The 25,143-nt window shown below is 43.0% G+C and overlaps 1 protein-coding gene across 2 annotated transcripts in view; it reads right to left on the bottom strand.

The window, feature by feature from the left end:
• Positions 1-1,515: 1,515 nt before the first annotated feature.
• Positions 1,516-25,143, bottom strand: part of LOC129862567 (thyrotropin-releasing hormone receptor-like) — a 39,610-nt gene continuing 15,982 nt past the window's right edge. For both annotated transcript variants that reach the window (XM_055934346.1, XM_055934347.1), the window contains exons 3-4: positions 22,707-23,130; positions 1,516-6,516 (exon numbers count right to left, since the gene is read on the bottom strand). In XM_055934346.1, the coding sequence (XP_055790321.1) occupies positions 5,791-6,516; positions 22,707-23,130 (1,150 nt within the window). In that variant the 3' untranslated portion in view covers positions 1,516-5,790. The remainder of the gene's footprint in view (positions 6,517-22,706; positions 23,131-25,143) is intronic.

Here is a 25,143-nt window from a genome sequence, read left to right as displayed (position 1 = left end):
ATTCGGAGATTGTCAAGCCAAGCCTTCAATACTGGGTAGACCTACAAGGTAGGGAGGGATGTATTTTCTGTTTGTCGAGATTAACATAGTCTATTTATTGTGGTGTTGAAAACACAAACCATGATATTGAAGAGAAAATGGCGCTGACAGAGGGCTGCCGTGCTTCTAGCTCTTAGGAAACTTGAATTCACAAGCATTTCGCTACACCCACAATAACATCTGCTAAACATGTGTATGTGACCGTGTTGAAGCCCAAAAGTCGGTATGCTTTGTTAAATTGGTTGTGTGGTGCATTGGCACAGAAACCTTTTGGTGGAAAATATGTTGCACAGATTTTAAATATACTGAACAAAAATATAAATGCAACATTCAACACTTTCAAAGTTACAGTTCATATAAGGAACTCAGTCAATTAAAATAAATAAATGAGGCCCAAATCTATGGACTTCACATTACTGGGAATATATATATATGCATCTATTGGTGATATTTCTTTTTTTTTAAAGGTAGGGGCGTGGATTAGAAAACCAGTCAAAATCTAAACACGCTGTCGTACACGTCGATCCAGAGCATCCCAAACATGCTCAATGGGGGACATGTCTGATAAGTATACAGGCCATGGAAGAACTGGGACATTTTCAGCTTCCAGGAATTGTGAACAGTTCCTTGCGACATGGGGCCGTGTATTATCATGCAGAAACATGAGGTAATGACAGCGGATAAATGGCACGACAATGGGCCATAGGATCTTGTCACGGTATCACTGTGTCTTCAAATTGCCATCCATAAAATGCAATTGTGTTCGTTGTCTGTACCCTAACCCCGCCGCCAACCACTCTGTTCACAACGTTGACATCAGCAAACTGCTCGCCCACACGACACCATACATTGTGTTGTGTGACAAAACGGAACATTTTAGAGGGGCATTTTATTGTCCCCAGCACAAGGTGCACCTGTGTAATTATCATGCTGTTTAATCAGCTTCTTGATATGCCACACCAAACATATAAACCAAAAAAAAAATGTGTATACAACATTTTAGAGAAATAAGCTTTTTGTGTGTATGGCACATTTTTGGGATCTTTTATTTCAGCTCATGAAACATGGGACCAACACGTTAGATGTTGTGCTTATATTTTTGTCCACTATAATTATAACTATGGCATCAAAATGTTGAAAATCTGATTTCCCCCTAGCTGATAATTGTCTGCAGCCAGCTCTGATCGTGGTGCAGGCCTAATGAAACAGGCAGGGAGAGTGAGCACATCCGTGGTGGTTGGCAAACTCTACCCTCCAGGTTGTAGCCCTGCGTGGCATCGACTTTGCCACAACAGTTAGATTGGACCAGCCCCCCCCAAAAAATCATTTTGACCTGTCCCTAAGAAGCTATTTTTGTTTATTTTGAATTGAAAATAATCACAGTAAGGTACTTAATGTCACCCAGAAAATATTTGATATTGAGATTTTAAAAAACAAATGCATTGGGCCTTTGAGTAAAACAGGTGATAAATCATCTGAAAACATGACTGGAATGCAAGTTTAATTTCAGAACCAGAGCATTGCAAAAGGTACTGGGTTGTACTTTCCAGAATATTTTTCCTTCAAGATGCTTATGGTGAAACAAAGGCATTAAGGAATAATGATATAGCTGACAAACAAAATTCATTTATTACATTTTGGCAAAATTGTAAACACAACACTATACTTACTGCACATGCATATACTGTACACCACACACCAGTACATATCTTATTTATCATTACAATCATGAGTTTAGCATTTCTTTATAGCACTTTCAAATCAAATACAATTCTAAGCTTGAGTTTACAGCGCACCGATGATGCAATATCAAAGTGGCAAGCTTTCTAGCTCCCAATAATAGTAACAAAATCAAATCAGCCCAAAATATACAGCTTTTTAGAGTACAAATAATGCTACAAAATCATATCATCAAATCAATAAACTGAGTAAGCAGTTAGATAAAGAGTGTTTCGTTAAAGCACACACTTGTTTCTTTGGCAGTTATGTTGGAGAATGTTATAATTAGCCATAACAAAGAGAATGATGTTTTACTTTTCAAATCCATGATCAACATTAATTATGTTTTAACAGTTTTTTGGAAAAATGACACAAGTATTCTTGATTTATCTCAATGATGTAGGGAGAATGGATACATGCTTTTCTTTCAAGCTAGAATCCTTAGTTGCTACATACATTTTTGACTTGTTGAAGAATATAATTTATAAATGCCTCATGAACTTAGTTCAACTGTCGTACCCCATCAGAACAAAGTATACCCTTGTTTTACTCCCATGTTTGTAAATAACGTACATGTAAACAAACACGGTATTGATATCAAACTCTACATTTGATATCATGGATGGTCAGTCCTTGCTTCCATAGCTCTGTCTATGTATTTGAGTGTTACCTTTCTCCAGCCCCATCCCTTAACTTTTTAGCAAAACAGGGGAAGGGATAGCACTTAATTTATTATTTGCCTTTCTTTCTTTCTTTTCTTTTTTTGGGGGGGTATATATCCTTTAATATTGCAGATATATTGTAGGTTCTATCAATTTAATTGTTTGTATCATTTCTAATCCCCTCATAAAAAAACATCTCTATACCTTTTCCCCTCTAACCCTACCATCCCTACCCTGATTGGATTAAACTAGCAAACAACAATACTTATACTACTACTTACAGCTATTTTCGCTCACATCTACACTACCTGTAGTTAAATAGTTATACATATATCGCTAATTTCCTCTTTCTTCAAGTGCTAGGTCTTCACCCACAGTGGCTAATCCAGCATTCATTCTGCCCTTAACTACAACCCTCCGATGTCCACAGGGATAACGCTTAGTTATTGTTTCAATTAAGGATTTTAGCTTTAAGGCTTATTTGTCCCCCTAAAAATGAATAGCACATTGTTAGAGCTTTGAAATTAATCACGTGTGTTCCCACATCACCTCCACACAAGTGGTACCTTGAACTGCATTCAACTCCCTCCATTATACTCATTAATTTTGTTTTTTTGTTTTCAGGAGATCCAGGGTTATACAGATGCAGTATCTTAATTTGACCCTGCTTCTCACAGCAGGCAAATAATCCTGCAGCAACAGGAAATGTGAATTATTATGAAGATTATAATAAATTGACATTTTTGTCGGGGTTGATACATTTTTCATTAGGAAAAATCAAGTCTGACATTTTTAAAGTGGAAATTACAAATATTAGAAGCCTTTGTAAACCTTGAATACACTTCACTAAACAGAGTGATACAATTAAGATAGCAGATCTGTACATGCAGACCATTAGGCTTACTTTTACTCTTACAGGTGTTCATATTTGCGTAGTAAAACGTAATAGTCTGATGACCACTGGGATTGGAGAAACACATGTAAGATCACCCGGGACACCTGTGTCTGTCTGACATTAACGTATGATTACATATATTTTTCAGGGTTGAAATCAGCAATGTAACATGTAGCCAGCCAGGGTTTATGAACTGATACACAAAACAATGTTGGAGTTTTTATTTTATTTTTATAATTAAAATTATTATTTAAAATTCTTACAACCAATAGAATGTTATGTTTATGGGGGATACAACCATCCCTACTCTGTAGATTTTGCTGCGAAGAGACAGAATCGTTCGATCACTTGTTTTGGTACTGTCCATATGTAGCTTTTTGTTGGTCGCAGGTTCAGGAATGGCTGAAAAATCACAACATTTACTTGAAGCTATCTTTGCAAATAGCACTGCTGGGTGGTCAGTCAATCAATAATATAATAGTACTTTTAGTAATGCTGGATGGTTTTTAGAGATAGATGGGAGACGTTGATGGTAGCTGAAGGGTAAAAACTGTTTTTATAACTAATGTAAAAGGTACCATGTACCGTGTCCCGTGTCCATAAAATGTTTATAGTATGTATAAGCTGGAAGTAGAAGCCTAAGTATTGTTGTCCATAAGTTTACTCCAATTAGGGGAGGGGAGGTAGGGTTAGGGGAAAATAATAAAGGAAAATATATAAAAAAAATAAGAAATAAATATTTGGGGGATTGGAAATAATGCAAACAACTACATTGATAGAAGCCACAAAATATCTGAAATATTAAAGCTGATCTACCACCTAAAATCATTTACAAACATTCAAATAAAACACCTAGCATGTATTCAGTATTTTACTCCAATTTCCTAAATGTACATTATATTACATTTCTGCTCCTGTTCCCAATCTAGTACAGGAACCGTCTCACAACAGTGACTACAACCATATAGGTCATGTATCTCCATCCTGCGCAACTGCACTACAGGGAGCGATCAGAGTTGGCTGGACTGTCTATAGTAAATACAGACACTCAGGCATTGAGGGAGCCACAGTCAGCCACCTGTAGACATCTGGCAGGAAAAATACAATGGCACAGATCATCCATAACTCTCTGGCACTATAACTATCCGTAGTAAAAAGCTGCAAAGCTTACTCATATTGACAGAGCTTACTCATATCTCGATTGCTACTAGCTAGAAATTATTGAAACTAAAGTGGGATTCTCATTACAGTATTAGTTAATTGCACACATTCCCCTTTTATTCAGGATCTGTAATGTTAAGGAGCAATTTGAAAGAGACTCAGCCTGGGCTGGGACCATGACTCATCATGAGGTGTGGATGTGTAGAAGATGATCCACTCTTTCAATAATGCAACGACTTGAACTAATTTTCGCTGCGTGGTGAACCACTTTGAATCAAAGGCCAGCATCCTAAAATCCCCACTTCTCCAAACATTGTTAATGGATAATTTTATCCGTTAATCCAGATATTAACACAAACGTTAAACATCTATGGGCATTTGTATACTCTGGTTGTTTTTGTTGAATACCATTCAGCCACAAATTAATGGATCACTAACTCCGGTTACCCCACCCATTCCAACTTTCTCACGTGGCCCAGAACATTCAAATTAATCTCTTGGCAAAGTGGAGGTAAAATGATAGCAAAATATCCTATGCTCTGAGCTGGGGCTTTTGTGCAGAACAAATGGTGCTGCTGTACAGTGTTGTCCCTGAGTCAAGGGGTAGAACTTTTTAGCTTTATATTTTTTTTTATATCAAACTTAGAAATGTGTTGTTTTCACATATGTAGACACTGGTATTGTGCTTGGAATAATGAAAATTAGGTTGAAAAGTGGTGAAATTGCCCTTTAAAGGCAGTCAGTGCGCTCTCTCTGAACATCATGTTATTCCTCTTTCCCTCTGAGTGTAACAACCTAATGAGAAGCGTACCTAATGAAATGCACTAACAAGAGCAGAGTAGCCCTGCAGTGATCCTTGGGAGTGACCCATAACACTCTGCAGAGGAGTTTGGTGTTGATTATGGTTTTTACAATCAGCCAAAAACCCAGAATCCTAAATTATAATACTGTTAATTGCCTGAATCTTTTCATTCTGCAATAGGTGATAGTGCTTATTCAATGGTAATGATATGGATAACTTTTCCATTCTAATGCATCCTGCAATACCATAAAGCAGGGTTTTTAAAACTTTTTCAGCTCGAAACCCAAGTCAGAAATTGACCGTCCTCATGTTACTCAAATCATCCTTCACCAACTCAAATTAAAAGAAGAATTACTGTATATACGTAGATGTATAATGCCCAGGACCCACTTTGAGTCCCAACCCATAGTTTAAGAAACCTTGCCCTAAAGGGCTTGATATGTTACCAAAATTTGTTTGGATTGGCGAACGAAGAATACTCACTTCCTCATGTTAAAACAAGCTTGTTTTATCTACAGCACTGTGTGATTAATTCCTGCCTCATTCATCTCAGGTTGCCCAGGTGTGGCTTTGATCTCAGTTTGCCCAGATGTGGAGTTGGTCTCAGATTGCCCAGGTGTGGAGTTAGTCTCAGATTGCCCAGGTGTGGAGTTGGTCTCAGATTGCCCAGGTGTGGAGTTGGTCTCAGATTGCCCAGGTGTGGAGTTGGTCTCAGATTGCCCAGGTGTGGAGTTGGTCTCAGATTGCCCAGGTGTGGAGTTGGTCTCAGATTGCCCAGGTGTGTTGATCTCAACAAAGCTTGTGTCTTTCCTCTCTTCCTTCAGGTGATCCAGATCCTTCCTCTCTTGGGCTGAGGAGGTGTCTTTGCTCTGCCACTCTGTCACTGTGTCAGTGCAGGTCACTCTCCTTGCCCCCTGTTTGGTCTCGTTGCTAGTCTGTTGGGAGGTGCGTGGGTCCCTGGCCATGCTGTACCCGGTTTGGTTCATGGAGAGTGTACAGTGGGCCTCCTGCCTCTGGCACTGGGAGAGCCCGCGGAATGCTGAACGGAACTTCTGAGACATCAGGTTGTACACTACAGGGTTGATGGCACTGTTGGCATACATACAAATCCGACAGAACAGTACAAACCAGGCGTCCAGGTAAGGTGTGTCAACGAAGGAGTTAATAAGGACCAAGGTCCGGTAGGGCATCCACAGTAAGGCGAACAGGATCACCACCACTGACAGCATCTTAGTGACCTGAGGGAGAGACAGGAGAGGTGAGACCAGGGAAGACGTGTTGCAGTATTATTAACACAATTTGGTGTTTATCTGTGTGAGGCTTGGTTTAAGCAAACATACACACTTTGGCCACTCTCAGCCAGAGTGGATTGGGTCTACGAGGCCCCAGAGTGACTTAGGGAGAACAGGCCCCCATCTGAGAGCTAGGCATATCCTCAAAGAAATCAGAGAGAGAGTACTGTAGGATCACTCAGCCCCTGGCTTTGTGACCATGGTGACAGCACACAGGCAGACATTCCAGAACCCCGGTGAGACAGATGGAAAGAACCACCGTAACCACCACTCATTAGCCTTATCACTCCCAAACAATGGCACAGGCTTTCTTTTATCCCCTGCTCACCTTTCTGTCTGTATGAATTTTAAACATAACTGTGTTGTTGAAGCATGGCCACCTTTTTTTAGTCTTCCTACGTTTGATCATGGCAACACAAAAGAGGCAGGTTGACATTTATTGGGATGAGTCTTGTCCTTGAGTCAGAACTGAGCAATTTCCGCTAGATGGGCCAGCTCCAAAGTAAAAATGGGCTATTATTGTAAAAATGTATGGAAATAAAACTGAGCTTTTTGGTCTTAATTTAAGGTTAGGGTTATGCATTTGGGTTAGCAGTGTGGTTAAGGTTAGGTTTAAAATCAGATTTTATGACTTTGCTGCTGTGCCAGCTAGTGACCACACTGCAGAGCTGCCTCCAGAACAAAAACGCTAACCTGCACAAAAAAGGGGCAGTTGATAAACCTATCATACACAACCTATTTAAGCTTAATGCTATTCGAGATAAGGTACGCTTGTTAAACAGCAATCCTGGTTGAAATAAAGAAATTCATGATACAACAAAGTGTTTAATTGAGGGGAGAGAAGCATGGAGGTGGAAGCTTTAATTTTCCAACGGTGAGATAATGACACTTAATGCATCACCAGTAGAGGGATTATCAACATGAAGCCACAAACAAAACAGACAGCTTCAGGTTTGCATTAGGTTGAATACAGAACTCCAGTTTACCTTTGGATACACTATAATGATAATCACTGGTCTAGCTAATAGTGCAGAAAGAGTCACCCTTTGCAGCATCCTTTCTTATTAGGTACATTGGGAGATTGTCGACAAAAATCATATACTTATACTAAGGCCTTGATTAAATCAGATCGAGCGTTAACCTGAGTTAGCCAACAACCGCATGTTTTGGCGCTCTTGGAGGTGTATGAGCTAACAAATCAGTGAGCGGCTGCTGGTGTGTCAAAAACCACTCCCTTCCTATTATCCCTACCACGTTAGAAGTTCAAAAGGGCAATAGAAAGTGTAGGCTCTATTAAGTATAGAAATAATGACAGACTTATGCATGTGTTAGTGTTAATTTCGATGGGGGTATTTATAGCCTATCAGTCTAATCGAGGTGTAGACAATATAACGTGTAATGCGGTTGCATGAACTTACGGGATGGGATTTGAAGGATATAAAGTTGGGTGTAGTTTTGTTGCATCCAATGGCAATGTCCGTCATTTGTGGATTTGACAGCTCTATGTCATGGTTCCACTGTCCACAGAGGGCAGCAGAGACTGTCCTAGAGACATTAATGACACTCAGGTGTGTCCTATTTACTCATTATGATTTCCCTGTTAAAACAAGTGTTTTTTCTGTTATCCTTTGCTGAAGCTTGAATTGTGTGGTATGTGCATTTGTCTCCTGAGTGATTTTGAGACTTAGTGTTTGTTGTTTTCCCAGTGTTACTGTGATCCTTCCGTTACCATTTCTAAGTAAAGTACTATGTTATCCTTAACCATTGATTCGTCAGCTGGTCTCTTCACCTCATCATGTCACAGCAAGCCTACAGCACCTGGCGTTCCCAAGCAGTCTCCCAACCAAGTACTAACCAGGCACAACCCTGCTTAGCTTCCAAAATCACACCAGACAGGGCTTATGGCCATACCAGCCTGAATATGCCAGATCTCGGTATATTCATGCAATTCCAGTCTTATTACATGACTGAAGACATTAGCAGAATAAAAAAAATGTATACCACCATTATTCTGAGCTAATAGTCGGCGGTTCAATTAATAGACCTACTCTATTTAATGACAATAATATAATAATTAAGATAAAATCACCAATGTCTCTAGTAAAGGAATTTTGTAGCCTATGTTTATTTTCTCGTTTTGACGCTGTCGCTGTTTGCAAATAATTACATCTGAGACATCGTATGATCCTAAGCATTGTAACCTACCTTCAAAACTTACCCTTACACCCCAGACAGAGCCCCGACAGGGGGTGGTTCTACTAAGCTGACATATGGAATTGTTTTAAGATGGTCATACCATGGATCATTTAGAATTTTAGGACACCTGTAGGTATCAATAAAAAATATATATACAGTTGAAGTCGGAAGTTTACATACACTTGGGTTGGAGTCATTAAAACTTGTTTTCAACCACTCCACAAATTTCTTGTTAACAAACTATAGTTTTGCCAAGTCGGTTAGGACATCTACTTTGTGCATGACACAAGCAATTTTTCCAACAATTATTTACAGACAGATTATTTCACTTATAATTCACTGTATCACAATTCCAGTGGGTCAGAAGTTTACATACACTAAGTTGACTGTGCCTTTAAACAGCTTGGAAAATTCCAGAAAATTATGTCATGGCTTTAGAAGCTTCTGATAGGCTAATTGACATCATTTGAGTCAATTGGAGGTGTACCTGTGGATGTATTTCAAGGCCTACCTTCAAACTCAGTGCCTCTTTGCTTGACATCATGTGAAAATCAAAATAAATCAGCCAAAAAAATGTGTAGACCTCCACAAGTCTGGTTCATCCTTGGGAGAAATTTCCAAACGCCTGAAGGTACCACGTTCATCTGTACAAACAATAGTACCCAAGTAGAAACACCATGGGAGCCTTCATACCGCTCAGGAAGGAGACACGTTCTGTCTCCTTGAGATGAATGTACTTTGGTGCGAAAAGTGCAAATCAATCCCAGAATAACAGCACAGGACCTTGTGAAGATGCTGGGGGAAACAGGTACAAAAGTATCTATATCCACAGTAAAACTCCAATATTGACATAACCTGAAAGGCAGCTCAGCAAGGAAGAAGCCACTGCTCCAAAACCGCCATAAAAATGCTAGACTACGGTTTGCAACTGCACATGGGGACAAAGATCGTACTTTTTGGAGAAATGTCCTCTGGTCTGATGAAACAAAAATATAACTGTTTGGTGCTTTGCTGCAGGAGGGACTGGTGCACTTCACAAAATAGATGGCAGCATAAGGAAGGGAAATTATGTGGATATATTGAAGCAACATCTCAAGGCATCAGTTAGGAAGTTAAAGCTTGGTCGCAAATGGGTCTTCCAAATGGACAATGACCCCAAGCATACTTCCAAAGTTGTGGCAAAATGGCTTAAGGACAACAAAGCCAAGGTATTGGAGTGGCCATCACAAAGCCCTGACCTCAATCCCATAGAAAATTTGTGGACAGAACTGAAAAAGCGTGTGCGAGCAAGGAGGCCTACAAACCTGACTCAGTTACACCAGCTCTGTCAGGAGAAATGGGCCAAAATTCACACAATTTATTGTGGGAAGCTTGTGGAAGGCTACCCGAAACGTTTGACCCAAGTTAAACAATGTAAAGGCAATGCTACCAAATACTAATTGAGTGAATGTAAACTTCTGACTCACTGGGAATAAATCATTCTCTCTACTATTATTCTGACATTTCACATTCTTGCAATAAAGTGGTGATCCTAACTGACCTAAGACAGGGAATTTTTACTTGGATTAAATGTCAGGAATTGTGAAAAACTGAGTTTAAATGTATTTGGCTAAGGTGTATGTAAACTTCTGACTTCAACTGTATATTGGATGAAACTTTGAATTAAGACTTAATGCTATTAGCCCTGTAACAGTCCTGACCTGTTTTATGTTGTTTTTATGTGTTTATGGTCAGGGCGTTAGTTTTGGGTGGGCAGTCTATGTTATCTGTTTCTATGTTGGTTTTGGGTTACCTGGTATGGCTCTTGATTAGAGGCAGGTGGTTTGCATTTTCCTCTAATTAAGAGTCATATTTAGGTAGGGTATTCTCACTGTTTGTATGTGGGTGATTGTCTCCTGTGATGTCTTCGTTGTGTTCGATGTTATTCACTCTCGGGGCTGTTTGGCTGTTCGTACGTTTCGATGTAACGTTCCTGTTCGTGAGTTTACGTTTGTCGATGTAAGTTTATGTTCAGGTTCCGTTCGTTACGTTTTGTTATTTTGTAAGTTTTGAAAGTGGTTTGTTTTGTTTAGTGGCCGTCGTATTTGTAATAAAGATGGCTTATTTCCCTGACTCCGCATTTTGGTCTGAAGATCCTTCTCTCCTCACCTCATCTGAGGATGAGGAAAGCGACAGCCTTAACAGAATCACCCACCAACAAACAGAGACCAAGCGGTATGGGAATGCTCGACGGAGCAACAAGAACTTCTGGACTTGGGAGGAGATCTTGGACGGTAGAGGACCTTGGGCTCAACCAGGGGAATATCGCCGTCCAAAGGAGGAATTGGAAGCAGCGAAGGCTGAGCGGCGCTGGTATGAGGAGGCAGCGCGACGACGCGGTTGGGAGCCCGTGAGTCAGACCAAAAAAATTCTTGGGGGGGGGGCACACGAGGAGTGTGGCAAAGCCGGGTAAGATACCCGAGCAAACTCCCCGTGCTTACCGTGGAGGTAGAAGGCGTCGTACTGGTAAGAGACCGTGTTATGCGGTAGAGCGCACGGTGTCCCCAGTACGCGTGCTTAGCCCAGTGCGGGCTATTCCACCTTGCCGCACTGGGAGGGCTAGGTTGGGCATCGAGCCGAGTGCCATGAAGCCGGCCCAACGTATCTGGTCTCCAGTACGTCTCCTCGGGCTGGTGTACATGGCACCAGCCTTACAGGTGGTGTCCCCGGTTCGCCTGCATAGCCCAGTGCGGGCTATTCCACCTCGCCGCACTGGCAGGGCTACGGGGTCCATTCAACCTGGTAGGGTTGGGGAGGCTCGGTGCTCAAGAGCACGTGTCCTCCTTCACGGTCCGGTAGACCCGGTGCCACTTCCATGTACCAGTCCTCCGGTGGCAGCCCCCCGTACCAGGCTGTCTCTCCGGGTTCTCTCTCCTGCTGTTTCCTCCTCTCCAGTGCAGCCGGTGCCTAGACCACGCACCAGGCTGTCTCTCCTTCTCCTCCCTACAGAGCTATCCGTCTCCCCAGCGCCATCTGAGCCATCCGTCTTCCCAGCGCCATCTGAGCCATCCGTCTTCCCAGCGCCATCTGAGCCATCCGTCTCCCCAGCGCCATCTGAGCCATCCGTCTCCCCAGCGCCATCTGAGCCATCCGTCTCCCCAGCGCCATCTGAGTCATCCGTCTGTCAGGAGCCTGCAAAGCCGCCCGTCTGCCATGAGCCTGCAAAGCCGCCCGTCTGCCATGAGCCTACAGAGCCATCTGCCAGACAGGAGCCGCTAGAGCCGTCAGCCAGACAGGAGCCGCTAGAGCCGCCCGCCAGACAGGATCTGCCAGAGCCGCCAACCAGACAGGATCTGCCAGAGCCGCCAACCAGACAGGATCTGCCAGAGCCGCCAACCAGACAGGATCTGCCAGAGCCGCCAACCAGACAGGATCTGCCAGAGCCGCCAACCAGACAGGATCTGCCAGAGCCGCCAGCGAGCCATGAGCAGCCAGAGCCGTCAGAGAGCCATGAGCAGCCAGAGCCGTCAGAGAGCCATGAGCAGCCAGAGCCGTCAGAGAGCCATGAGCAGCCAGAGCCGTCAGAGAGCCATGAGCAGCCAGAGCCGTCAGAGAGCCATGAGCGTCGAGAGCCGTCAGCCTGCCATGAGCGTCGAGAGCCGTCAGTCTGCCATGAGCGTCGAGAGCCGTCAGTCTGCCATGAGCGTCGAGAGCCGTCAGCCCGCCATGAGCGTCGAGAGCCGTCAGCCTGCCATGAGCGTAGAGAGCCGTCAGTCTGCCATGAGTGTCGAGAGCCGTTAGCCTGCATGGACCTGCCAGAGCCGTCCAGCCAGGACCTGCCAGAGCCGTCCAAACAGGACCTGCCAGAGTCCTTCAGCCGGGATCTGCCCCTTGTCCCGGTGTTGCCCCTTGTCCCGGTGCTGCCCCTTGTCCCGGTGCTGCCCCTTGTCCCGGTGCTGCCCCTTGTCCCGGTGCTGGTCCTTATCCTGGTGCTGCCCCTTGTCCCGGTGCTGCCCCTTGTCCCGGTGCTGCCCCTTGTCCCGGTGCTGCCCCTTGTCCCGGTGCTACCCCTTGTCCCGGTGCTGCCCCTTGTCCCGGTGCTGGCTGTTTATTTAGGGGAAAGTAGTTTTAGGGTGGTCAGTGGAAGGGGTAGACAGAAGAGGGGAGTGACTATGGTGGTGTGGGGACAGCGTCCTGAGCCGGAACCACCACCGTGGTCAACTGCCCACCCGGACCCTCCCCTGGACTTTGTGCTGGTGCGCCCGGCGTTCGCACCTTGAGGGGGGGGTACTGTAACAGTCCTGACCTGTTTTATGTTGTTTTTATGTGTTTATGGTCAGGGCGTTAGTTTTGGGTGGGCAGTCTATGTTATCTGTTTCTATGTTGGTTTTGGGTTACCTGGTATGGCTCTTGATTAGAGGCAGGTGGTTTGCATTTTCCTCTAATTAAGAGTCATATTTAGGTAGGGCATTCTCACTGTTTGTTTGTGGGTGATTGTCTCCTGTGATGTCTTCGTTGTGTTCGATGTTATTCACTCTCGGGGCTGTTTGGCTGTTCGTACGTTTCGATGTAACGTTCCTGTTCGTGAGTTTACGTTTGTCGATGTAAGTTTATGTTCAGGTTCCGTTCGTTACGTTTTGTTATTTTGTAAGTTTTGAAAGTGGTTTGTTTTGTTTAGTGGCCGTCGTATTTGTAATAAAGATGGCTTATTTCCCTGACTCCGCATTTTGGTCTGAAGATCCTTCTCTCCTCACCTCATCTGAGGATGAGGAAAGCGACAGCCTTAACAAGCCCAGAGAAATTTTTATGTTTTGTACACTCAGTGTATAAGGATATATATTTTACTGTGGATTGACCCGGATACCTTTGACACTGAAATGCTCTATTCACTTCCATTCATGTTTTGGCCCAGTACTCGGTTACCTAAAGACGAGTCTTGCGAGGCTTGAGTCATAGTGCAAAACAACCTACATGTAGGCCTACGTGTTCGTGAGAGTCTCAGCTTTTGAATGGTGGGGTCATATTAGTTGCTATCCCAAAGCATTTGGTTTTTCGGGATGTCTCCTGGTCTGACAAGCACAGATGTAGCTCTGTCACCTTCCACCGCAGTTGCAGAAGCAGGTTGATGTTTATTGTCATGAATCTTGACCTGGAGGCAGAACTGAGCTCCAAACTTGGCTATTATCATAAAAATGTATGAAAACAAATATTTGCTTTTTGGTCTAAATTTAAGGTTAGGGTTAGGCATTAGGGTTATCAGTGTGGTTAAGGTTTGGGTTAAATCAGATTTTATGACTGTTCCAACTAGTGACCACTGCAGAGCTGCCTCCAGTACATGAGTTATGACAATAAATGCCAATATGTGTTGCGGAATGCCGACATGTAACCTTTATTTAACTAGGCAAGTCAGTTAAGAACAAATTCTTATTTACAATGACAGCCTACCCCAGCCAAATCCGGACAATGCTGGGCCAATTGTGCACCGCCCTATGGGACTCCCAATCACAGCTGGATGTGATGCAGCCTGGATTCAAACCAGGGACTGCAGTGACGCCTCTTGCAGTGCCTTAGACCGCTGCGCCACTCGGGAGCCCAGATTGAAATGCTGTGGATTGAGATGCAGCCCATGCAAGAATATAGAAACCTCGATCTTAAACAGAGATTTTGATGGGGATTTTTTATTATTCTCATTAAATTTCCTCGTGGGCGCACACATCGACTCTAGTTAAACACCTTTTTAACAGAAGGTGAATAGCTCAATTGATAGCAACATAGGACTATTACTTCCCAAGCAAAGTCTTTTTTGTTTTTCTCAACTATAGATCTTCGTAGCTCAGCGTCTGAATTTCATAGAGACAAACTAAAGATATGCATCGGAGTCAGTGGAGGCTGCTGAGGGGAGGACGGCTCATAATAATGGTTGGAACGGAACCAATGGAATGGCATCAAAAACATGGAAACCATGTGTTTGATGTATTTGATACAATTCCACTTACTACGCTTCATCCATTACCATCAGCCTGTCCTCACCAATTAAGGTGCCACAAACCTCCTGTGATCGGAGTTGCGTCTTTCTTGTGCATTGTGCAGCTAATTTCTAGCGTAAAGTATTGCGGAGGAAAGCGTCATTATAGATTGCTTTATACAATCAGAATCCGGTTTCGTTACAAAAAAAAAAGTAAGCTAACAGGGGCTGTACTTTTTGCCGTTTTCTTTAACAAAAAGTAGGCTATGGCATACCCTCACATAGGCCTACCCCTTCAATTCAAGCACTGGTTTTAACTTAACACATCAAGCCCTTCATGGACACAGAGGTATTTAAAGAGTGGTGACACTATTGGAGGAATTGGCTGACAAATCTGTGGCCATAATTTAGTCTGTCAAACAGGTAGGCCTACCTCTTGTTGATTGCGCTGCGGCTGCCGCTTCATGTTTCAGCACCTCAAAGCTGTCATGCAGTTACTCTAATCTGGCTTATTGTGAGGTCAATACCGCTGATAAAAAGCCTCATCATGCCTCACCTTTGGAGAGGCAAATATCAACGATGCAACGAATATAAGCCAGGAGCCGACAGCAGCAACCCATGTGGGGACTTTGGCATAGGCTAGTGTATAAGGAAAGTACCAAAATACCTTGATAGGGGAGTCACTTTGTTGCAAGCAAGTTTGCTTTAACACTCAGGTGCATGTAATCTCCCAGTAGCAGCATTTGAAGAAATCCATTAGTAAAGTGTAGTACAGCACTACATTCTGCCTGTTGGTTGCAATTCACCCCCTCTGTATTGTGTGATTGTTGTTTAACCATTGATACATTACATAGCCAAAAGTATGTGGACACCTGCTGGTCGAACATCTCATTCCAAAATCAAGAGCATTAATATGGAGTTGATCCCCCCTTTGCTGCTACAGTATAACATCCTCCACTATTCTGGGAAGTCTTTCCACTAGATGTTGGAAAATTACTTTAGGGACTTGCTTCCATTCAGCCACAAGAGTATTAGTGAGGTCGGACACTGATGTTGGGAGATTAGGCCTGGCTCGCAGTCGGCATTCAAATGAATTCCAAAGGTGTTTGATGTGGTTGAGGTCAGGGCTATGTGCAGGCCAACTGAATGTATGATCTAGGGCCATTTTGAGACCTTAAGGAGCACCAGGTACTGCTGGAATGTCTACCAATGGCATGTCCATCTTTTTGTGAGAAATTACACTGGCCGCTCAAAACATTTATAAAGAATGTATAAAGTATAAATATCCCACACTTTAGATGAGGACACGTAAAATGACTTAACTAATGGTTAGTAAATAAGGACCTGAACATCTTACGAGTGATGTTATGAATCATTATTAAATACTTTAAAAGTTGTTTATAAATGCGTGAATAACTAGATTACTATCGTGATAAATAATTTACTAATTCATTATAAATGCTTTAGCACATGGTGTTATTATAAAGTGCTACTGATGATTATAGTCTCAGTTCTCCAACAGATACTCTTTGGTCTTTTATTCAGTGGAAGTCTGAAGTTCTGATGAAACTCCTGTATACTATAGAATGACAGGGCTAGATTCTATCAGATCCACGCCAGCGGTGTTGGAGGTGGAACTGCGTTAGAGTGTCATGGTTCTACCTGTCACCAGATGGTGGCAGAGAACATCCAAGAGACATTAACGACACTCAGGTGTGTCCTATTTACTCATTATGATTTCCCTGCTAAAAGAGGTGTGTTTTCTGTTGTCCTTTGCAGAAGCTTGAATTGTGTGCCTTGTGCGTTTGTGTCATTATGGGGTATTATGTGTAGATTGTTGAAGGAATTAAAAAAAAATTTTTTTTTAGAATAAGGCTCTAAACTAACAAAATGTAGAAAAAGTCAAGAAGTTAGAATACCTTCCGAAGCCACTGTGTATTGTGGCGTACAGCAGGTCAGCCACCAGGGGGAGACTTGTCGAGGCCTGGTGACAGACGGAGTATGCATCACGAGGCGAACACTCAGGCCCTAATGAGTGGGAGCCGGGCCGGAACCCGACCCCTCCTGGGGAACCACTGGAGGAAGAGCCCAGCCTCCCCCTCCTCGATTTCGAGGGGCCAGTCGAGACACCCCTGGGGGCCAACTGAGGGGACAATTCGGGACGGCCCAGTGGGAGGACCCTAACATGAACGCTGCCGCAGCCCAAGTGATAGCGGTGAATGGACAGCTACTTCCAGGGGTGAGTGAATGGCGATACCCCCATTTCCAAATCAAGAATAACCTTTTGTATCAGGTGTCGCACCAACAGGGGGAACTTTGAGAGGTATTGTTGCTACCCCAACGGTACGTGGGAACTGTTCTTCAGCTGGCCCACACCCACCTGTTGGGGGCGCACCTGGGAATGGAGATGACCCGGGAACAGATCGCCGCCCGGTTCCACTGGCCCGGGATGAGGAAGACTACTGTCGCAGCTTCCCGGAGTGTCAAATGACTGCCCCAAAGGCAAACTTCCAAAACCCACTGATCATCGGGGTGCCCTTTGAACGCATTGCCATGGACATAGTGGGACCCCTGGTAAAAAAAAGAGCACGAGAACACCGGTACATCCTGGTAATCGTAGACTATGCCACCCGGTATCCCGAGGCCATTCCCTTACGGGCAGCGGTGTCCAAGGGAATCGCCCAGGAGCTGTTCCACCTCTTTAGCCAGGTGGGCATCCCGAACGAGATCCTGACAGACCAAGGTACTGAGTTTATGTCCCGCCTAATGAAATATTTGTATGCTCTCCTGCAGATCAAGCCGATTCGGACCTCCGTCTTTCACCCGCAGATGGATGGGCTCGTCAAGCGACACTGTCCCGATGAAAAGTTATTGTGCTGACATTGCTTCCAGAGGCAGTTTGGAACTTGGTAGTGAGTGTTGCAACCGAGGACAGAAAATGTTTATGCACTACACGCTTCAGCACTCGCCTGTCAATTTCTGTGAGCTTGTGTGGCCTACCAATTCACGACTGAGCCGTTGTTGCTCCTAGACTTTTCCACTTCACAATAACAGCACTTACAGTTGACCGGGGAAACTCTAAATCAAATCAAATTGTATTGGTCACATACAGATGTTATTGCAAGTGTAGCAAAATGCTTGTGCTTCTAGTTCAGACAGTGCAGTAATGTCTAACAAGTAATATTTAACAATTCCACAACAAATACCTAATAAAGGAATGGAATAAGAATATATAAATATATGGATGATCAATGACAGAGCGGCATACGCTAAGATGCAATAGATAGTATAGAATACAGTATATACATATGAGATGAGTAATGCAAGATTTGTAAATGTTATTAAAGTGACATTATTAAAGTGGCCAATCATTTCAAGTCTGTATGTAGGCAGCAGTTGTTGTTTCCTACCTTCACCAACTGGGGGGGGCGGCCCATCAGGAAGTTCAAAACCCAATTGCTCAGGGCGGGGTTGAGCATTCTTACATAGGTATTCCTCTTGTCCAGATGGGATAGGGCAGAGTGCAGTGTGATGGCAATTGCATTGTCTGTGAACCTATTGGGGGGTAAGCAACTTGGAGTGGGTCTAGGGTAGCAAGTAGGGTGGAGGAGATATGATCTTTGACTAGTCTCTCAAAGCACTTCATGTCGCAACAAAGCATCCTTCACTCATGCTGCCAAACGTACCCTTGTAAAACTGACTATGATTCTTGACTTCGGCAATGTAATTTACAAAATAGCCTCCAACACTCTACTCAGCAAATTGGATGTAGTCTATCACAGTGCCATCCGTTTTGTCACCATATACTACCGACTAATGCGACCTGTATGCTCTCGTTGGCTGGCCCTCGCTTGATACTTGTCGCCAAACCCACTGGCTCCAGGTCATCTATAAGTCTTTGCAAGTTAAAGCCCCGCCTTATCTTAGCTCACTGGTCACCATAGCAGCACCCACCCGTAGCACACGCTCCAGCAGGTATATTTCACTGGTTATCCCCAAAGCCATCTCCTCCTTTGGCCGCCTTTCCTTACAGTTCTCTGCTGCCAATAACTGGAACGAATTGCTGGAACGAATTGCCAATAACTGGAACGAATTGCAAAAATCACTGAAGCTGGAGCCTTATATTTCCCTCACTGACTTTAAGCATCAGCTGTCAGAGCAGCTTACCGATCATTACACCTGTACACAGCCCATCTGTATATAGCCCACCCAACTACCTCATCCCTATATTGTTGTTTATTTTTTGCTCCTTTGCACCCCAGTATCTCTACTTGCACATTCCTCTTCTATACATCTATCACTCCAGTGTTTAATTGCTAAATTGTAATTATTTGGCCACTATGGCCTATTTATTGCCTTACCTACCCAATCTCACTGCATTTGAACACACTGTATATAGATTTTTCTATTGTGTTATTGACTGTACGTTTGTTTATCCCATGTGTAACTCTGTGTTGTTGTTTGTGTCGCACTGCTTTGCTTTATCTTGGCCAGGTTGCAATTGTAAATGAGAAGTTGTTCTCAACTGGCCTGGCTGGTTAAGTAAGGTGAATTAAAAATAAACAAAAAAATTATGACAGAAGTGAGTGCTACGGGGCGATAGTCACTTAGTTTAGTTACCTTTGCTTTCTTGGGTACAGGAACAATGGTGGACATCTTGAAGCAAGAGGAGACAGCAGACTGGGATAGGGAGAGATTGAAGATGTCTGTGAACATACCAGCCAGCTGGTCTACCCGTGCTCTGAGGACGCAGCTAGGGATTACGTCTGGGCCGGCAGCCTTGCGAGTGTTAACACGGAGAAGGAGAGCCCACAGTCCTTGGTAGCGGGCCATGTCGGTGGCACTGTATTATCCTCAAAGGGGGCAAAGAAGGTGTTTAATTTGTCTGGAACGCAAGACGTCAGTGTCCGTGACGTGGCTGGCTTCCTTTTGTAGTCTGTGATTGTCTCTAGACCCTGCCACATACATCTTGTGTCTGAACTTTTGAATTGCGACTCCACTTTGTCTCTATGCTCACATGTTGCTTGTTTGATTGCCTTGCAGAGGGAATAACTACACTCTTTGTATTCGCCATATTCCCAGTCATCTTTCCATGGTTAAATGTGGTGGTTTTGCGCGAATGCCGCCATCTATCATTGTTTTCTGGTTTATGCAGGTTTTAGTAGTCACAGTGGGTACAACATCTCCTATACACTTCCTTATAAAAACTCACTCAGCGAATCAGCGTATACGTTGATATTATTCTCTGAGGCTACCTGGAATATATCCCAGTCCGCGTGATCAAAACAATCTTGAAGCGTGGATTCCAATTGGTAAGACCAGCGTTGAATAGTCCTTGGCAAGGGTACTTCCTTTTTGAACATCTGTCTGTAGAGCAAAATGGAGTCGTGGTCAGATTTGGCGAAAGGAGGGCGAGAGAGGCCCTTGTATTCATCACGGAAGTTAGAGTAACAGTGGTCCAGTGTTTTTCCAGCGCGAGTGCTACAGTCGATATACTGATAGAATTTAGGTAGCCTTGTTCTCAAATTTGCTTTGTTAAAATCCCCAGCTACAATAAATGGAGCCTCTGGATATATGGTTTCCAGTTTGCATAAAGTCCAGTGAAGTTCCTTGAGGGTCGTTGTGGTATCGGCTTGAAGGGGGATATACACGGCTGTGACTAATCTAAGAGAATTCTCTTGGGTGATATGGTCTGCATTTGATTGTGAGGAATTCTAGGTCAGGTGGACAAAATAACTTGAGTTCCTGTATATTGTTACAATTACACCATGAGTCATTAATCATGAAACATACCATTCTTCTTCCCGGAGAGATGTTTATTCCTGGCGGCGTGACGCACTGAGAATCCAGTGGCTGTATTGACTCTGACAGCATATCCCGAGAGAGCCATGTTTCCGTGAAACAGAGTATGTTACAACCTCTGATATCTCTCTGGAAAGCAACCCTTGCCCCGATTTCGTCGAAATTGTTATCTAGGGACCAGACATTAGCGAGTAATATACTCGGAAGCGGTAGTTGGTGTGCACGACTCCGAAGTCTGACCAGAAGGCCGCTCTGTCTCCCTCTTCTCCAGCGGCATTATTTTGGGTCGGCCTCTGGAATCAGTTGAAATGCCCTCCTGGTCGTAGTGCTGGTAAATTGACGTCGCGCTGATAGCCGACAGTTATTTCCGGCTGTATGTAATAACACTTAAGATTTTCTGGCCTATCAATATAAGAAATAATACATTTAAAAAAACACAAATTAGCTGGAAAACTTTGTTTTGCAGCTAATTTCCAGCAATTCTACGCATTTTGTCATGGGGTGGAGAGAAATCTAGCAGGGCATAAATGTGACAAACTGACTTGTTGGAAAGGTGGCATCCTATGTTGTTGTCACGTTGAAAGTCACTGAGCTCTTCAGTAAGGCCATTCTACTGTCAATGTTTGTCTATGGAGAATGCATGGCTGTGGGCTCGATTTTATACACCTGTCAGCAACGGGTGTGGCTGAAATAGCCAAATCAACAAAATTATGAAGGTGTGTCCACATACTTTTGTATATATAAATACACGTTTTTGACTGCACTGGGCCTTTAACATGAGGCAGTGAGATACCCTGAAGGAGCAGAGCCTAATGCCAAGACTAACATATTGTATGTATTGTAATCTTTTTCTAATGGTTGAATGAATGCGTGGTGTATCCTGTCTGAACCAAGTATATTATATTCCAAAACACCAAAAAATGCATCTGATGATTTTTGCATTGGATGGTGACCACATTGATCATGCCAATTATGAATATCTGGGCATCTGGATTGATGAAAAGCTATCTTTCAAAAAACATATTGATCAGTTAGGCGCACCGTTTGGTGTCACATTATTAGTCAGTATGTGTTACACCTGTGCTGGTTGCCATCTCATTAGTGTTTCACCTTTGCTGGCCCTAATGATATTCAAGAGTGGCTGGCCTAGTGCTCCAGTGGTCTTGAGAGATGTGGAGGGTTAACACCTGTAGTTGGTGCTCCCTATTTTAATCTCTAGACAAACAATCCTTTATTTGATCCTCCCTGTTTTTGGTTTGCTTCCTGTCTTTAAGTTTGGTGTGGGTTTCTTTTTTGTTTGCCTCTTCTTGGGCAAATTTAGTGGCCTCTCATGGTGGGTGTCTTTTAGATTCCAGTTGTTGTTGTTAGTCAACTTTCAGTGGACACCTCCATGAGTGTCTTTTAGAACCCCTCCTAAAACCCCACCTGTTTCGTTTTGCCTGTTGTCAGTGACTCTTTGTTAGTTCCCCCTTCTGTTAGAGTGACAGTATTTGTTTTCTTGCTGGGGAACATAACACGTTTTAAAGCTAAATTCCAGCAATTCTACACATTTTGTCATAACTTATGCCATGTTAATATGATATCTGAGTGAGCGTGACAAAATCAAATGGGGGCCCCCTGGAGGTCAGGGCCCCTGGGCATCTGCCCTGCATGCCCGGTTGGTATTCGGCCATAATTACTACAAGTTTAGATAGCTGGCTAGACTAATTTAGCAACACCATTTAAAAAAAAATATCAATTGATCGAATTCTTGTTCTAGGTCATTGACAAAAACTCTGGTAATCAATATGGAAATGACTATAGACAACTTTTCAGAACCACTACCGGGTGAAGAATCCTTTGTTTTTGAATAATTGAAACACAAAGTGTTTATGATCTACTATTTTGAACAAAATAATGAGAAAGGAGACAGTAGAGGACACTGACACACTACAAATCAAAAAATGGTTGGCTGACATGGCAAATTGAGTGACTGTCAGTGACTTACATAATAGAAACTGCTTTTACTGAAGAATGTGTTTTTCTATGATTGAATTGTGTCTCTCTGTTTTGCTTTTCTTAGTGTGATTTGTATATTCTTTGTAATTACAAGGCTCCTCTGTGGAAGATAATTTGGTCTCAGTAAGCTATGACTCCCTGTCAAAATAAAGGTTACATAAAATAAAGGGTGCTCCATATACGTTGACACACACACCTGTTTCCTGGAGAAGAGCACACTCTTCGGGCGGCCCTGACGACCCCCTTTTCCTTCGTCTGCTGGTTCCTTGCAGCTCCTGCGGAGCGTGGTGGTGCCAGCAGAGACTGTACCCGCATCGGGCCGGTTGGGGAGTTGGTTGAGGTACAGGACGCGGGCGATGAGGCCGTACAGGACTATGGCCAGGAGCAGAGGGATCACGTAGAAGATGGCAAAGTCAATGAGGTAAATGGGGAGGTAGAGGTCACGGGACACCTTGTAGCCACACTGGATGGTGCTGTCCTTCATTACCTGGATGTCCACCAGGAAGAACCACAGCATGCAGTAGACACAGGTTAACACCCACACCCCTGCTATGATCCGCTTGGCCCGGGACAACGTACACACTGTCTGGGCCCTCATTGGGTGGCAGATAGCAATGTACCTGGAAATGGAGAAGAACAAACAATAGACTCTTCGGCATGTTGTTCTACAGAGACGTTTATACAGTAAATTATTCATATATTCTTTTGTATACAGTGCATTAGGAAAGCATTCAGACCCCTTGTCCCTTTTTCCAAATTTTGTTATGTTACGGTCTTATTCTAAAATGTATTAAATAAAAATGTTTCCTCATCAATCTACACACAATACCCAATAATGACAAAGCCAAAATAGGTTTTTATACATTTTTGCAAATGTATAAAAATAAGAAAACAGAAATACCTTATTTACATACAGTTTGGACACACCTACTCATTCAAGGGTTTTTCTTTATTTGTACTATTTTCTACATTGTAGAATAATAGTGAAGACATCAAAACTACGAAATAACACATGGAAACATGTAGTACCAAAAAAAAAAAATAACAAATCAAAATATATTTATATTTGAGATTCATCAAATTAGCCACTCTATGCCTTGATGACAGCTTTACACACTCTTGACATTAACCTGTTAGTGATCCCTTCGCGCGCCAATCCCTTTAGCGGGATCGATTTGACAACATCCAGTGAAATTGCAGAGCGCCAAATTCAAACTACAGAAATATCAATATTCAAGATTCACGAAAATATAAGTGTAATACATCAAAATAAAGCTTAACTTGTTAATCCAGCCGCAGTGTCAGATTTCAAAAAGGCTTTACGGGGAAAGCAGACCATGCGATTATCCGAGGACAGCGCCCCGCATACAAGCACATGAAAATCATTTTCAACCAGGCAGGTGGCGACACAAAAGTCAGAAATAACGATATAATAAATGCCTTACCTTTGAATATCTTCTTCTGTTGGCACTCCAAAATGTACCAGAAACATCACAAATGGTCCTTTTGTTAGATAATGTCCTTCTTTATATCCCCAAAGTGTCAATTTATTTGGCGCATTTGACTCAGAAATACACCGGTTCCAACTTGCCCAACATGACTACAAAGTATCTAATAAGTTACCTGTAAACTTGGTCCAAACATTTCAAACAACGTTCCTAATCCAACCTCAGGTATCCTAAAACGTAAATAATCGATAAAATTTAAGACGGGATAAACTGTTTCCAATACCGGATAAAAACAACGTGAAGCGCGTTCCAGTTCACACGCACCAAACAGTAGAGTCCACATGGAGTGACACTTACAAGTGACACTTGTTATACTCACAGACAGTATTTTAACAGTTTTAGAAACTTTAGAGTGTATTATATCCAAATCTACCAATTATACGCATATCCTAGCTCTGGGCCTGAGTAACAGGCAGTTTACTTTAGGCACAATTTTCATCCGGATGTGAAAATATTGCCCCGCTGGTTGAGACAGACACCTGGAATGCATTTAAATTAACAGGTGTGCCTTGTTAAAAGTTAATTTGTGGAATTTCATTCCTTCTTAATGCGTTTGAGCCAATCAGTTGTGTTGTGACAGGGTAGGGGTGGTATACAGAAGATAGTCCTATTTGGTAAAAGACCAAGTCTTTATATTATGGCAAGAGCAGCTCAATTAAGCAAAGAGAAATGACAGTCCATCATTACTTTAAGACATGAAGATCAGTCAATTAGGAACATTTCAAGAACTTTGAAAGTTTCTTCAAGTGCAGTCGCAAAAACCATAAAGCGATATGATGAAACTGGCTCTCATGAGGACCGCCACAGGAAAGAAAGACCCAGAGTTACCTCTGCTGCAGAGGATACGTTCATTAGAGTTACCAGCCTCAGAAATTGCAGCCGAAATAAATGCTTCACAGAGTTCAATTAACAGACACATCTCAACATCAACTGTTCAGAGGAGAATCAGGCCTTTATGGTCGAATTGCTGCAAAGAATTACTACTAAAGGACACCAATAAGAAGAATAGATTTGCTTGGGCCAAGAAACACGAGCAATAGACATTAGACCAGTGGAAATCTGTCCTTTGGTCTGATGAGTCCGAATATGAGATTTGCGATTATCTGACTTCAAAATATACTCTAT

Source organism: Salvelinus fontinalis, chromosome 9, assembly GCF_029448725.1.
Source record: "Salvelinus fontinalis isolate EN_2023a chromosome 9, ASM2944872v1, whole genome shotgun sequence".
NCBI classification, from domain to species: Eukaryota; Metazoa; Chordata; class Actinopteri; order Salmoniformes; family Salmonidae; genus Salvelinus; species Salvelinus fontinalis.
Note: the sequence above shows the minus strand (reverse complement) of the source record. Positions and strands in the feature narration are given on the sequence as shown.